This window comes from Podarcis vaucheri (genome assembly GCF_965113315.1).
Source record: "Podarcis vaucheri genome assembly, chromosome: 7".
Taxonomy (NCBI): domain Eukaryota; kingdom Metazoa; phylum Chordata; class Lepidosauria; order Squamata; family Lacertidae; genus Podarcis; species Podarcis vaucheri.
In genome coordinates, this window is record NC_138765.1 from 70,724,205 (window position 1) to 70,741,268 (window position 17,064).

At 45.2% G+C, this 17,064-nt stretch overlaps 1 protein-coding gene across 11 annotated transcripts in view; it reads right to left on the reverse strand.

The window, feature by feature from the left end:
• The window catches only part of VPS13D (vacuolar protein sorting 13 homolog D), a 123,969-nt gene that overhangs the window by 24,541 nt on the left and 82,364 nt on the right, over nucleotides 1–17,064 (reverse strand). For all 11 annotated transcript variants that reach the window (XM_082229635.1, XM_082229641.1, XM_082229639.1 and 8 more), the window contains 2 exons: nucleotides 5,620–5,752; nucleotides 4,988–5,183 (listed from right to left, as the gene is read on the reverse strand). In XM_082229635.1, coding sequence (XP_082085761.1) covers nucleotides 4,988–5,183; nucleotides 5,620–5,752 — 329 coding nt within the window. The remainder of the gene's footprint in view (nucleotides 1–4,987; nucleotides 5,184–5,619; nucleotides 5,753–17,064) is intronic.

Consider the following 17,064-nt stretch of genomic DNA (forward strand, 5'->3'; position numbering starts at 1 on the left):
ATTTCTGGCTGAACTCTGCTTGAACCCAGAAGCATATCACTTATAACAGACACTAACAATAATGCTCTGATTACCTGCTTAAGGCAGGAGGGTTCAAAGCAAGTTCGTGTTCCGTCACTCCTCCCAAACCTTGCCGCACCACTTTCAATAGTTCCTGTTCACAATGCAATGCTTAATGCGGTTCCTGTTTACAGTGTCTTTGCGCTCTCGCTCTCTCTCTCTTTAAAAGGTTCTCTTCATGAAAATGCCAGAGAAGGAAATCCGCTTTGTAGCACAGTTTATCACAAGCATGCCTGCTTGTTTAACTTTGGCAGAAGCAAGTAGTCAGTAATGTGCTTTTAGTGCTATTTCGCAACGCTCACCTGTAGCATCAGTGCAACAGGGAAGGGATAAACATTAGAAAACCGCCAGAGTGAAGCTCAGTCGTATCCCTCTGTCCAGCCTTGACATTTTAAAGTTGCTGCCAAATTCAACCCCGCTGCAGTGATGCTTGAGAACAGCTAAAAAGGAGGGGAGGAGGATCTGCAGCTCAGCAGAAAGCTGTTGGGTTTTAGCTTTGGGATCTCCAGTTTAAAAGGTTCTCAAGCAGCAGAGCTGAGAAGTAATTCCTGGACAGAGAACTAACTCATAGGAACATAGGAAGCTGCCTTAAACCAAGTCAGATAATGGGTCCCATTTCGCTCAGCGCTACCTGGAGGTGCTGGGGGTTGAAGCTGCAACCTTCTTCATGCAAATACTAAGCTATGGCCCTTCCATTGGAACACGGGAGGCTGCCCTAGATTGCCAGACCATTGGTACACCTTTCTTTGTATTGTCCGCACTGATTCACAGTGGTTCTCCGGGGTTTCAGGTATGTAAATCACAGATTCGTAGATAGATCTATAAATATACACCATGCTTTCCTTTTCTCCCTTGCCTCTGCACATATCCAGAAAGCCTGTATGTAGGCTCAACTGCAGAACAGGGAGAGAGTAATTACCGTATTTTTGGCTCTATAAGACGCACCAGACCACAAGACGCACCTAGTTTTTGGAGGAGGAAAACAAGAAAAAAAATATTCTGAATCTCAGAAGCCAGAATAGCAAGAGGGAACGCTTGCTGTTCTGGCTTCTGGGATAGCAGCGCAGCCTGCATTCACTCCATAAGACGCACACACATTTCCCCTTACTTTTTAGGAGGGAAAAAGTGAGTCTTATAGAGCAAAAAATACGGTAATTAATTAATCCCCCAATCTGGCTGGGTTTCCCCAGACACTCTGGGTGGCTTACAGTGCATATAAAAATACAGTAAAACATCAAACATGTAAAACTTCCCAATACAGGGCTGCCTTCAGAGGTCTTCTAAAAGTGAGACAGTTGTTTATTTCCTTGACATCTGATGGGAGGGTGTTGAGGGCTCTCTGCCTGGTTCCCTGTAACTTCACTTCTCGCAGTGAGGGAACCACCAGAAGGTCCTCAGGGCTGGACCTTAGTGTCCGGGCTCAACGATGGGGGTGGAGACGCACCTTCAGGTATACTGGGCTGAGGCTGTTTGGGGCTTTAAAGGTCAGCACCAACACTTTGAATTGGGCTTGGAAGCATGTGAGTCTATATAGTTTACAAAACACCCACCTGCAGATAAAGTCAAGCTGCACAAACACCGTTTAGGGGTGCAGCGGGCTTGTTTTAGTCCACAACCTGCATAAATTCCCAGCCCCTGAAACTGCGAAACCTGTAAAAAGCCTTGTCTTGTTTTTCACCTGGCTTCACAGCTCCATAGGAGATGCATTTGTCAAGCAATCTATGCCCCAGCCCAACTCCTGTTGTTCCTGCAAGGGTTTGCAAAGATGGCACACAAGTACTTTCACAGCCATCCGTCTGGGAACAGAAAGAAAAACTTTGCATACTAATCCAGCCCTAATCTTCAAGATCTCAGTGGGGTTGAATCAAAGGGAGTAGGGGGGACGAAAATGAAGGGAGTGGCTCTAATTGCCCCCTGAACAAATGTGCTGCACAGGTATATAACAACCGAGTTCATGTCTCAGCAATAACACTGCCTGAAAAACATTTGATAGAACCCGCAAAACCTAACTCTTCCTGTTAAAAAGACCTCTGGGAAGTCAGTGTAGATGAATTTGAGATATGGGAGAGTCAAAGAGCCAATTAATTCTGCTACAATTCTTTGGTCTACTTTAAGGCATTGGGGCAGTCGTGTCTTAGCCAAACCTAACTCACAGGGTTCTGAGGAGGATAAAATGGGGATGGGGGAAGAACTTGAGCTCCTTGCAGGAATTGTGGGGTGTAAATGTAAATAAATAAATAAAACAAAAAGATCCTGCTGCAAAGGCAGGGAGCATGGACACGAATGATTCATCAACCCTCCTGTCTGTACCAATGCCACAGATGTTGCAGAACTAGGTATACAAATGATGGAATATCGGTTGTGGGCTAGCACTATAAAATACTGGCTGTGTTGCCATTTCTGTTGTCAATCTCCAAGTCTGCTTTCTGGCTTACTTAAAGACTCTTATAAATCCAGATGGTTCCAGCTCTTACAAAGCAAAATCAGATCTACTGGTATTGACCAGGAACCCTTGTATAATTCAAGTGAGCAATATATTTATCGTAATATTCAAATCCAATTAAGGGACATTGAAAAACAAAACATTGAGTCAGCTGTAATTAAAATTTGCTCCCCCAAGTTTTATGGTTTAAATACAACAGATAACAGGGTCACTTATATTTCAAAATTAATAATTCCAGTCCAACGCAAGGCCTTTATGTTAGCCCAACTGAAGTCAAGGGCAGATAATTAAACATCCCCAGAAATGATAGACATTGCGGATGTTTTTTGTTTGTGCTGGACACAGCAGAACATATTCTTTTCTACTGTTCAGTGTACGACCAGCTACACAAACGTGTGTTATTCCCTTTTTTTGGGTAGTCTAATATCATGGCATGATGAAAATATCAGATTCTATCTGTCTGACATTAACTTGGAAATAACTGCAAGGATGGCTGAGTTTTTCATCAATAGTATCTCTTTCAGAGTGGCAAATGGCACTATTTAGCAGGAAGAGACTCCAGTGAAAATCCTCGTTATTACATATTTTTTTCATGGTTGTTTATTTGTATATATTTTAAAATTTTATATATGGATATTTTATGATGGCCTATATTTGCAATGCTTAATAAAGGTTTGGCAAAGTAGTAGCAGCAGCATTTTCTGCCGTTATGGATGGAATCTCTATATCTACACACTTTTAGGTGCTGCTTTCCCCAAGGATGGAATCAAGACTAATGAAGGCAGCTTCCCTTGGTCTCTCATTCTGACGACTGCTTTGAAAGCATCACATGAATACTTGCATCTCAGGGCTGTTTCTCACTGCTCAAAAGGCTCTGCAAACTGCATTTGTGTATGTGTACATGTGTGGAAAAGGGGGAATGTCGGGGGGGTGGGGGGAGTAGCAATTCCCCTGCTTTTCTCTTGTTCAAAATTTCCATGTGATTATAGGAGTTCCGGGAAAGCCATCGCAGCTCACAAATGCCAAAATGGCAATGGAGGGGGGGAACAGAGAGAGAGAGAGAGAGAGGTGGTTATCCCACACCAGAAGCAAATCTACAAGGACTAAGAAATACACATCCAAGAGGCTAACTGAAAGTGATTCATGCACTCTCATAGCAATTCAAAGGGAAAGAAATGGATTTTGTTCATTTCTCAAGATCTGGTAAGAGCCTTACATAAGTGACACTCGAATGAGAAATGGATTGTTCTGGGCTTTGGAGTGCAAGGGAGTATTTAGAGTTCAGCCAACAGAAGGAAAAGACATTTGCAACACAGCTTTTTTTTTTGCCTTTGGCTTGCACTGGGCTGGGTTGAAGCCGAGCAACAGTGAGAGCTTGGAGTATTAGAAAGACTTCAGCAGAGCGCAATTCTTCACCCAGTCTGGATGCAGAAGAAGGCGCCCTCCAAACTCCCCACGTTAATGGATCTTTAGGAAAGCCTCTTGTATTTCCAAGTCCAATTGAAAGTATTCCTCCGTTTTTTTGTTTTTTAGGGACACCACTGCATTTCTTAAGTGGGTCACAAGGTGCTTTTAAAAACTGGGCAAAGTATAACACTGAACGTTCATCAGGCAAAAGGGACTGTGGCATGTGTCCCTGCCATAGGTGCCGGCTCCCTGGGGCCCTGGGTGCCCGAGCATCCACAAATTACAGCGGCAGGGCCTTGCACAATGCATGACACCCACGGCCTTGGGCACCCACGGTCATGGGGCCAAGCTGGCACTCCAGGTCCCTGCTGAGGGCCACTTGCCCAGATTTGCATCTTTACAACAATTATTAAACCGCTACAGATTCTCAGAGGGCCTTTTACATGTGGCAGGAATAAGGGGACAAGAAAGAGCCCCAAGCCGATCCCTTCCCAGCCCGCCTACTGGCAAACCTACCCATTCATCCCCTGCACACTATATGCAACTGCATGGGGAGGTGAGAGAGGAAAATTCATTTCACCTCTTTGCCTTTCCAAGAACACCAAGGACCACAGATCCATAACACACCCATTGTCTGCTTTAACCCATCGCCTTCTGTTTTCCTGAGCTGAGAAACACCTCTGCAACAGCAAAGGCATAGGAAGAGGCAATGAACTTTTTTGCCACCGTACCCTTTGTAGGGAGAAAGTGAGGGGTGAGGAGGCGAAAAGAGAGACAGAGGGAGGCAGAATAAAAGGGCTATTTCCTTTTAAACCTCTCACCTGCCTTTCAAAGCCACTAAACAGTTTGGGAGGGCAAGAGGGAGGAGAAGGGCAAAAGGGTTTCAAAGGAAAGATCTCATTCTCCTGTACTTTGTACAGAAGATCTTCTCCCGGAACTCATCTCTGGAAACCTGTTGCCAGGCCCAGCCAGGAAATCGTTTCGCTGCAAAATGCTTTGGATAATCCGCATGTGACTCTGCTTGGTACTGTCATCATTCCCCCCACACCCCAACAAAAAAAAGGAGATTTAACTAACCTGGGGCCGGTAAGCGTGGCTGTATCTCTCACTGCTTGGGCTGTTTCAGAGGCAAAGTCTAGAGCACCAGCCACCGGTTTGGTCACGGTTCCGACAAGTCCTTTCCCAAGGCCGGATATAAAGCCACTGACCCCCCCTTCGGTTTTTACACCTTCTACCGTCGAGGTTATGACACTTGTCAATCCACCAATGATGCCTGTCGAAGAAAATGAGCATGCTTAGCGGCAAAAGTAGCTCTAGGGTTCTAGGACAATGCTAAGAAAATTCACGGCTGCTGTAAGATTGAACACACCGGGAAGGCATGGACATAAATTTCTTAAAAGTACAATTTGGACAGACCCTGTCTGGCTACACTTGTAAAACTAATTGCTCTCCTAAAGCCTTTCATTCAAGGGAGCCCCGATATGCCCATTGCACAATCTTTTTTACGAACATATGATATAATTTGATAGCCATCTTCAAATATCTGGAGGGCTGCCACAGTGAAGATGGAGTAAGCTTGTTTTCTCCTGCTCCAGAGGGTAGGGAAAAAACTAAACATAAGGAAGAACTGAGAGTAAGAACTGTTCAGCAGTGGAATCCTGTATTGCCGAGCAGGGGGAGTACCTTATAATTCTATGTTTGTATATTACCATGAGCCAGTCCATGAATGCCAGCTACGAGATGCTCCCCACTTGTTGCAGCATGGTATCGAATGTACTCTCGTTCTGTCTGATGCCGGTTATCCATTGTCTTCCCCAACCCATCAGACAAAGTTCCAGTGAACTGTTAAAGACAACAAACACACAAACATGGAATTTTCATTAACGCTGAATGCGTGACTTGTAGTGACGTTGCTGGACTTCGGAACTGGTTGGTTCATAAGTTAAATCTAGCAGGTTCATAGTTCCTGAATTAGGAAGACCTTTCTGATGGTAAGAGTTGTTCAACAGTGGAACCAACTTTCTTTCCTTGGAGGCTTTTAAACAGAGGATGGATGGCCATCTGTCAGGGATCCTTTGGTTGTGATTCCTGCACTGCAGGGGATTGGATCCTTGGGATCCCTTCCAACTCTACAATTCTATGAATGCATAACAAACCCAGACTTCAATCCACCAGACTTTATTAGCTTTGTAATTTAATTTTTTTGGGGCCACACCATTGTAGCCACCGTTTCCCAGACCCCAGGCTTATCTGACAGTGTTATGGGCTCAGAGAAGACCTGCATTGGGCACTGCCACAAGAATGAATGGCAGCATTGAGGGCTTTTAGGGACCATGGCTTCCTCTGCAGAACTATCCTCCTGCCCCGATGCAGCCTAATGAGTCTGGGAAATGAGGAACAGCTTGTGGGAGGCCTTGCCGCTCCTCTGTGATTCCGCAATGACATTGTAGGGAGTTTGATGGGGGTGAAACTTCAGAACTTTTGCTTTATTCTAAAAATAGGTTGGTTTGTTTGTTTTTGTGCTGAAGTCTACACTACACAGCTATCAGTATCATCTGAATTTGCTATGAGAGGAAGTGTTTTGGGTTACTATGTTGCAATCTGCTTTTCAGAGAACTGAAGTACAGTACATAAATGTTTCTAAACAACTAAATAAAACAACGCTCTCTCCAGCTACTCCACCAATTCTTTTTCAAATGACACATGCCCGGTTTCCACCTCATCTGCCTGATTAACCCTGGGAACTCCCAGAGTTTATTTCATGATGCATGCAAGAAGCGGTTCTCAGCAAAGCCGTCCTTTGTTTGGTTAAGTTTGGAGTGGAGCCGCTCAGAAGCAACACACTGCGGTGCCACGCAAATGTATATGTAGCCATAGCTAAGCCTAGAGAGTTAAGAGCTGGGAGAAGATGGCTAGCCCCTTAGGTAAAGGTAATGGGACCCCTGACCACTAGGTCCAGTCGTGACCGACTCTGGGGTTGCGGCGCTCATCTCGCTTTATTGGCTGAGGGAGCCGGCGTACAGCTTCCGGGTCACGTGGCCAGCATGACTAAGCCGCTTCTGGCGAACCAGAGCAGCGCATGGAAACACCATTTACCTTCCCGCCGGAGCGGTACCTGTTTATCTACTTGCACTTTGACGTGCTTTTGAACTGCTAGGTTGGCAGAAGCAGGGACTGAGCAACAGGAGCTCGCCCCATCGTGGGGATTCGAACCGCTGACCTTCTGATTGGCAAGTTCTAGGCTCTGTGGTTTAATGCAAAGTTAACAATAGCAACACAAGGTTCTCAATCTGCACTGCTGGGCTCAGAGATACAACACAATTCTGTGATGAGTTCTAAAGCAGGTACAATGCCCAGGCAGAAGGGAATTAACTAACACAGGAAACTGCCAGATCATTGGTCCATCTAGCTCAGTGCTGTTGACCCTGCACTGACTGGCAGTGGCTCGCCATGATTTCAGGCAGGGTCTTCTCCCAGCCCCACCTGGCGATGCCACTGGGCACTGCACCTGGGACCTTCTGCAGCCAAATCAGATGCTCTGCCACTAAGCTACAACCCTCCTCCAAAAACATGCCAGCCCTTTACCTTTGGATTGCCTTCCTTCTGCAGCAGGTCGCAAGGTCAGGTTAATGTTTAAGGCATTTCTGTGCAGCTAAAACAGCACAGCAGATTCTTCTTTTTCCTTTTTTTCTTAAAAAACCCCCTCTGCAAACACCGTTTCTATTCTGCCCCATCATTTCTCAACATTTTTTTTTAAAAAAGAAGGCTCCTGACGGTTATTCACGTCTGAACAGCAAATAGACCGAAACTAAATATATGTCAAATACAGTGTTAGAAACTGAGATATGAAAGATAGGAGCTGAATGGCACCTTAAACCTAGATTATGGGTGCAACAACAAAATGTCTAGGCGTGCTTTTTTATAACAAGAATACAAAGCTAAAAATGAAAGAACTGCAGTTAAAATATTATGTTCATTTTTCATATGGTCTAGTCCTTCCCCTGTCCAACCCCCTAATATTCTTAAGAGGGTCTCTTCTCCAATCTTCAGAGAGGGGCTGGAAGTAGGGAGGCAGGAAAATGTCCTCCTTTCTTTCTACTCTGCAATTTTAATTGGAAATCTTAGGCACAGTACTGCACCCAGAGCTCAGAAACAGCTCGCGCTAATGAAATTCTCTGTTGCAAAATGCGCCTAGAATAAAGGGATTTTCGAACGCTGATCAAATATATACACAAAAAAGCAGCAGTAACACAGTGGCACATGGGTAAGGAATCTCTGACTTGTTGGGTCTAATTAAGCCCGGCAAGGGTCCTAATTTACCCTGTTAACCCATGTTCCCCCATCCAGAGCCACAACCTCCCGCTCCACATCAGACGCCGTATATGATGCGGTGGCAAAGGAACGACTGTGAGCCTTAAAATGGTCTCCCGGTTGTTCCATGGCAAGCAGGGCCTGGATTTGGCACCTTTTAAACCTGTCATCAAATGAATGTCCTTCTGAAAATACCGTATTTACTTGAGTCTAATGAAGCATTGAATCTAACGCGCACCTCAATTTTCAAAAACTTGAAACCAAAAAATGGCGAATGTAAATGTGCCATCGAATCTAATGCACACCTTAATTTTCGCAACGTAATTTGGCCAAAGAAGGTGAGAGTTAGATTCGAGTAAATACGGTAGTTCCATTCGCAGGGCTTGAAGTCTGTGCCAGACTTGCTTTGCTGCAGCACTTCAACTCAAGTCACGCTGGAAAGGGAAGAAAAGGATCACCTGATGGCATGGAAACGTCAGCTGACTGATAGGTGTGTGGCTCCACCCACCTGTCAAAGTGGCCTGCTCAGGGTGAAGGAATTCAGGATCCAGCCCTCCTGCTGGATCCCATTCCCTGTCTCAGCAGCAAAAGAACACTCAAAACAGCACAGAAAATCAATTAAATATTCAAGATCCTGGACGAAACAGGAAGATCTCTGCATGGTGCCTCATCTACTCAGTGTTACCCTGTGGCCTAATAGTCCAAGGGGAGAGCATTCCAATGTTGGGCTGCCACCACAAAAAAGACCCTGTTAATCATTTAAAAATGAATGTAAATTAACATATATGAAATGTAGGATAAAGGCAATATAGCATCTTCCTGCACACATACAGATATAGCTAGATATGTTCTTGGGAAACTTACAACAGTCCCTATCTGACTTGAAATGCACACACTGAAAAACCTAGCTCTGAAAAATAAAAAAATGAAATAAACAAGGAACGGCTTTCTAGTTAAGTCTACACCGCCTGTCTCAATGTCCATCTAAGGCAAACCATGATCTGTGGTTTGTGCCTCACTGTCTCACTCACAGGGTTATCAAATTTACCAGGACATTTATTTCAATAAATATAAAGACAGGAATTTGGTGCAATGTTGCATTATAAGAAATGTTTAACACCAGAATCCCTGCAGTGCCTTCCTGGGAACAGAAGCCATGTAGTACAAAACGGCAAAGATGCTGCCACCAAAGGACTCAGCGAAAAGCAGACGTACGATAGACTTGGCCCATGTGTCGCTTCTACAAAAAGCCTGACATTTTTACCGCCCCTCCCCACTAATAAAAATAAATAAATAAATAAATAAATGGCAAGAGAAGTCTGCTTCATATCACTTGCCCTCAACATCAGGATACTTGAAACAGTCTCAGACTGGTGTATTGTGGGCATGGGCTGGCAAGCCAGGAACATGCATCTCAAGGTGGAATAAGCACACACAAATCTCAACATTCTAACAATTCTCAGACCAGTAGGATGTTGGTGGTGCATTGACTCTGGCAGAATTTGCAATTCTTTTTTTCCCTTTTTTTTAAGAGAGGGTCAAATTGAGGTTGTACACGGCCCAAACCCAGAAGCCGCCAGAAAGGTAGCAGCAAATTTTCCTTCCACCAAGCCGGACGGCATCCTCTTTACCCCCAGTTTATGTCACGGTGCCCAAGCGAAAGGCCCTTAAATTAGCTCGCATCTCCTCGTTAACCTGGCCTCGTAATGAATTCTGACAATAGCATGTTGCTGGGTAATCCGCAAAGACGTCTAATGAGTTGTCTATAGGGATGCCCGGCCAGTCGAGAGGACCTGCCGGGGAGGGCCCAGTTCTTCTCCACCTCTACAGATGCCCAATGTGGGAAGGGGGCTGTCTCCCCCCTGCCCTCCGCCGCTCCCCCAGCCCCAGGACCCCCTGTGAGCCTGCCCAGCAGGTGCCTACGGGGGAATAGTTTTGTGTTACAGGCCTGAATGAGTGATCCCTGCAGGAGCTGCCGGCTGTTTTCACATACACAGAAGGCAGTCAAAAGTCCACAGAATGAACTTGGAATGACCCCAACTGGAGAGTCACTGGCGGGTTCACTGAGAGGGCAATCTACACTTTATTAAGCAACCAATACTCTTTTTAACAGATCACTTTTGAGGAAAAGAGGCGTAAAGTCCTGCCACCCCCACCCCCCACTTTCCAGGGTTGCTGCAAAAGAGGCACATGCACAGCTACTTCTCCAAAGCACCTTCTCCTAAGGATGAAAACAGGCTGGGGAGAAGCTTAGAAACTTCCTTCCTCGCCCGCCACCCCATGAGAATATAGCATGCTTTTATCCTGCTAACACAGAAAATCCAAACAAGGCAATCTGGTTTTCAGAAAGGGCAGCGGGGGCAGATTTTCGCTTATCCTTCTGTGCTTTCTTTCCTTTGATCCCCTTTCTCCCAAAGTGTGAGGACGTCGCCTTGGGAAGGTGAAAGAAAGGTTTCCCGATCTCTCACCACACACCCCTCCCCAGAATGTCTCTCAGCTGGGCAAGGAGGCAAAACAGGACAATCTACATTCAAACTCAGCACATCTACTCCTCCTGGGGGAATCCATGGGGCTGCCTGGCAAGTTTAGCTGTTGTTTCATAAGCTATAGATGACAGGTGGCCATCCAACCTCTGCTTAAAAGCCTGCAAGGAAGGAGAGTCCATCAGCACTACTGGGAGTCCGTTCCACTGTCAAAAGTTGTTCCTGATGTTTAGCCAGAAACTCTTTTCTTGTAACTTGAACCCCCTTTCGTGTAATAATAACCTTTTATGCTAGATATGGCCATACTTCAACTGCTTGGTTTTCTGTATTCTGCATAATCCAATTTTGTTGCCTATTACTTATTTAGTTTATATACCGCCCTATGCCCGCAGGTCAGAGTCCGGTTCGCAGAATGTTGTTGTTGTTATATATAGGAGTTTGGCCACATACCTCCTTTGTTATAAGATACATTTTCCCTTGAGATGATGGCTAATGGTCAAGGATCTGCCCAGAACTCTAACTCCCTGTAGGATTGCAGTGCATTCACAAAAGGAGAAGGAATGGGTCAAGAGAACAGCTCTCTCCTTCATTTCTATGTGAGTGTCTTTTAGGGGTGAAGATGGCAAAAGAGGAGTACCCCTTTTCCAGAAAGCAGCTGGGTAGCCCAGTACTTTGTCCCCCCCCCCCCGTCTGTCTGCTCATTTGGCTTAAGAAAAACTGTTACACGAGGAGCACTGCTGCCTTCGTTAATTTGTGCAAGACTTGAGCTATTGTTCCGTAGTTAAGAGGATCCGGTGCAGAAGTGCAAGAACTCACAAGGAGCGGACAAGAGAGCTAGTCCCCTTCTCAGGTAGGTCATTTTAACATGCGCAAAGATATGCCTGGCAACTACACTAAGAGTCAGGTGAGCAATGCAAATCTACTGAACCCGTTTCATTTTAACAAACAAGATCACAAGCAAGCGTTTAAAATCTGAAAGCTGCCTCGTAAGCTATTATTTGCCCTGTGTTTGCAGAGTATGATATTACCTGACCATATTAAAAGGGTCGGAGGGGTTGGGGGAGGTAGTCTGCCAAAGACTGGCCAGTCTGTTTCTGAATGCTGACTTAGGGACACTGCGTCCAGATCAAGCCGTTCCCTTGCCAGGGTTCAAAGTCATCATTCATGCAAATTTACACAGGAGGGCAAACGTGGGGGGCGGATGGTTTCCCCCTAAATGCACAATGTGTATTATGTAACGTGGACCACCTCGCAGCTCAACACTCATACATAATTGCCTTCAGTAAGCAAGGCTGAATTCAGCTCGAAACAAGAACTGCACCTTCTGTTCAGCCCTGACAGAAGTCACAAATAAAAGGATTCTTTTGCTTGTTGGACACACTCATGGTGCTAAAACCAAAACAAGGGTTACATAGCAGCCTTCAAACTGAAAGGCTAGTACAGGGATCAAGCTGTTGCTGCTTTAAAGAAAGAAATCGACACGAACAGCGACTTCCTGTTCATTCCTTGGTGTAGCACAAACTCTTTGTTCTTACCTTAAATGCTCTCCAAGACCTTGACCAGCCTCTCTTGCCATCTCTCTGTCCTCACATACCGTGACAGATCCCTGTCAATTACCTCTTGCTATTTTAGCACTGCCTGTCATAACCCTGGAGTCGGAATGCTCATCTGCAGGGGGTGAGAGTGAGGAGCAGAATGGGGGAAGGGGGGAGCACGCAGGGCCAGCCCCAGAAGCAGTCTCGGGCGACTGACTCAGAAGACTTCCCTGGAGAAGACCCAGGAAGATCGGAGGCTCCCCGAACCGCATCGTTGTGCTAGAAACTGAGCTGCACCTAGTGCTGCTGCTACTAGCACAGAAGGGCTCAGTTTCAGCTTGCTCCTTGCTCCTTGCTAAACCAACTTCAAGCTCGGTGTTCCCCACAGTCTAAGCCTTGCGCCTGAACCTGGCCTTGCATTTCTGTTGCTCCTTGCTTTGACACACAATGAAGCAAAACATTGCCCGCTCTATCATCCCTCCTGCTCCTTAAGACTCCACTCTTTCTCCTTTACTGTCTCTTACTGTCTCTTAAGTCTCTCCCCACCCCAAGAAGACCACAATCATGCCATCTCTATCTCTCAAGACCTTTTCTGTGCCAACCACCCAGTCTCCTGCCCCCTACTGCAGTTCACACCAGCCTTTGCCAACCCGCTGCCCTCCAAATGCTTCGGATTACAACTCCCATCAGCCGGTATGAGCCAGCAGCCAGCGATGATGGGTGCTGTAGTCCAAAGCATCAGGTACTACAGTGTCCTCCTGTCCTTCAGAAAGTACCAGGCAGATTGATAGCAAAGAGACCTATGTACGGCACCTTAAGCCAATGGACTACAAATCCCGACTCCCCATCATCCCTGATTGTTGGATATGCTGGCTGGGGCTGATAGGAGTTGCAATCCAACATTCATCTAAAGGGGATCCCATTGGCTACTGCTGTCCTAAAGATTAACAGCTTGATTATGGGATAAGCTTTTGTGGGCTACAGTGGACTTAACGGATCTAATGAAGGAGCTGCTGGTCCACAACAGCTTATCCTGTAATAAAGTTGGTGGTTCTGTAAGATGGCAGAATAATATGTACCACCACCAATATTATCCTCACAACCCTCCTGTGGAATAATGACTTGTCCAATTTCATCCACTGAGCTTCAGGGCTATGTGGGGATAGGAAACTGGGTCTCCCCAGTCCCAACACCTCGATTAAGACATGTAAAAACTGACTATATAGCCTGGCTGAGCCCAATTAAACAAAACAAAACAAAACAAAACAAAAAACCTCGCCAGAATCCCCTGGAATTTCCACAGCAAATATTTTGCAAAACAGCGGGTGTCACCACTCCCAATGTTGAAGGGAGGGCACATCACAACATCAACTCTGCCAGCTTTTAATCACTTTGTCATACTTCAGATGGAAATGTTTTCTTCCTGCCTTGCCTTTATGTTGGTCTTTAACTCCTTTCTAACTCAACCAAGAGGATGGTACCCGGGGGTGGGGGTGCGGGGAACGACAGCTGCTGCTGGTTCAGCAGAAATTGAAACTCCCAAAGAAAACATCAAATTTTAACATGAAAGCTGAGCTCTCGTTGCGAGGTTTCTCCGTTGCTTATATTTATAGCCTTCAGAACCTCTAATTGCCCTAGTGCAGCAAGTAAACTTTGACTGCTCCTCCACTCACTTTAGTTTCTCGAAGTAGTACACTGTCTGATAGGTACCAAAGAGACTTCTTTATGCTCCAGAACAATTTGCTTTAATAAGAGTGGCAAGCCGATTTCTCCAGTACAGTCCAGAACAAAACCCTTCAGTGGAGACATAGTGTATATACAGTGGTACCTCGGGTTACAGACGCTTCAGGTTACAAACTCTGCTAACCCAGAAATAGTACCTCAGGTTAAGAACTTTGCTTCAGGATAAGAACAGAAATCATGCGGCGGCAGCGGGAGGCCCCATTAGCTAAAGTGGTACCTCAGGTTAAGAACAGTTTCAGGTTAAGAATGGGCCTCCAGAACGAATTAAGTTCTTAACCAGAGGTACCACTGTATTTTGCTGTAATCTGCCATTTTGGATTTACAGGAGATACTGAGATAAGAGAGATAAGACAAAGCTTACACATCCAAAAGAGGTGCATACACACAACCCTCACAAGTTTAGAGAGAAATCTGTCTTGGAAGTTTCAGCTAAAAAGAATTAACATGCCAGTAACTTGCCAGCTGGACCATCAGGACAAACCACATCACGTGCCTTGGCAGAAAGGCAGTCTATACATGCAATAAACGACAATAAAAATAAACAAGTAAGAGACTGATTTTCACTCCCCATGAAAACGGCTGCAGCAAAAGCACTGTCTCAGAAGTCACACCAGAGGATCATTCCCTGCAGCAAGCTGGGGAAAGTGTCATTTCAAAAAGCCAAGCATGATCTCTTGAGAGGTGTTGGGCTGACACGCCAAAGCAGAAAGGAGCTTTCACTACATAATGGGTCACCTTGTGAAAAGGGAAAGTAAACCAGTCACAGAGGGCATCAAGATCTGCCTTAATAAATTGCTTAAGAACTGCACCCTATCATCCACCCCACCCCACCCGTATCAAGGGCACCCAAGCCCCAAATGGCACCTAACAGTGCCTTCATAAAAGTCATTTTCTATATCAGAGATTATCATGAAAATGCAGACACTGCACTCCGTATTTTGTGTTTCTCTTCATTCCCAGTAACTTCAACTTATAAAGTAGTTGCTTTACCTAGATAGGTATATGTCTGGTGCTCTAGTTTTTGTTTTTGATTAATATACAGTCGTATCTTCCTGGAAAGAGCATTCAACAAGTGGGGCAGCCACAGAAAATGCCACCTTCCATACATCCCTCAGGTGGGGCATGCAGAGAAGGGCCTCTGATGAGTTTGTTCATGGGGTGGGAGAGGCAGTCCTTGAAATATTGCGGTCCTGTGTATGGTGTATCAAGAAGCAGTATTAATTTTTATAATGAATGATTTTAGAATGTTGTTTATGTTGTACTTTTGTACTGTTTTATTGTTGTTAGCCGCCCTGAGCCCGGCTTCGGCTGGGGAGGGCGAGATATAAATAAAATTTATTATTATTATTATTATTATTATTATTATTATTATTATTATTATTATTCTCAAATGCAATTCGTTCCAGAAGTCTGTTCGACTTCTGAAAACCAAGGCACGGCTTCTGATTGGCCGAAGAGATTTCTGCACTTGATTGAAAGCTGTGGAAGCTGCATCGGACGTTTGGCTTCCAAAAAACATTCACAAACACTCACTTCCGGGTTTGCGGCGTTTGGGAGCCAAAACGTATGAGTACCAAGGCGTTTGAGAACCACTCTGAACATGTAGGTTGTGGCACCCTCAACCGTTCAAACCTCTTCTCATCTCTTTTGAGAAGTTTTTTTGAGCTTAGTTCCTACTGAAATGAAGCTTCATGCTCATACGCAGCTCCATAAGTACATTTTCTGCCCTTGCCTGTTGTTCTCTATCTTTGACCATACTTTCCCTGCTGCAGACTCTCTCTCTCTCTCTCTCTCTCTCTCTCTCACACACACACACACACACATCACCCCAGTCTGCCTAAGCTTGCTGCCATCACCTTGCCCAACATTGTGCTTGTACTCTGTTTTAAAGCCCATCTTCTGCAGGGATTCTTTGGGAACCCTGTTCCCACACATGTATATTTACACACCAGTCATGGCAGCTTTTCTGTAATTTCCAGAATGGACTGCAAGCACGGGACTCTTTAGCTGCCAGCAAATAATCCACTGCGCCTCTAGTACTGGAAGCCATTTCCAACGTAGAGCCAGCCACCAGACCATAATATTTCTGACACAGAAAGACAACCTTTCAGGGGGAAAAACAAACCCTCTCCTTACGCTGGCAGACACTGCAATAAAACCGAGGTTTCGAGCTGGAGGACAGAATTGAATCACTAAAAGGAATTCATTCTGTTGCTTATAAAGTTGCACCACCAACTGTCGTCTCTAACCAAGAAGTCATTGAAGGGAGGAATAATTTTAGCTTTTGGTATTTGCAACCCTCAGGGAGAAAAAAGAAAAAAAAGGAAAAACCCAAATGAGGGGGGGGGGGAGGATATTTGATGCAAATAGTTCAAACAGGACTGTTGGGTTTCTTTCTTTTTCTTTTTTAGCCGCCATGGCAGATGGAATGGAAATTCCCTCCGGTCCCTATATTTAGGATCAAAGCCCTTCTTAACACACAAAAACAGCCAGTCTCCAAGGGATCATGCCGCAGAGAATGGTCTGAAGTGAACTTCCATTAACCTGAGTTTCTGTGCCAACTTAAATACACAGAACCTCTCCACTTGAAAGAAGTCATTCACCCAGTACACGCTCTGAGATACATGGAAAACCCATTACTGGAATAATCAACAGTGATTAAACAGAAAATCTATACAATGGCAAAACCAGACACAGCTCATAAATAAGGCATTTTTGTGTGTGCGTGCGTGCAATTCTTGCAGGCACTTTTTATTTCTTTTAAAGGGGTCGTTAAAGTTCAGCCTCGTTAAGAAGTATGTGGATATGGAAGGTCTGCCATTATTTGCATCTTCTGAACTGCTATTTAAAAAAAGAAAGGGGAGGAAAAGGAACCAGGTAACCGAAGGGGCATAAGACACGTACAAATTTCCCTAGACGGGTTTTGGCTGCCTCAACCACCAACGACTCAGAACTGATGTAATGAATTGAAGGATGTGAAAATGTCTGGCTCCTCTGTGTCAGGTGGAAGGGTTTGCAGCGAGAGCAGACACCCTAATTAATCATACTCTGCCTGCAGACAGCGCACAAGAGCAGAACCAAT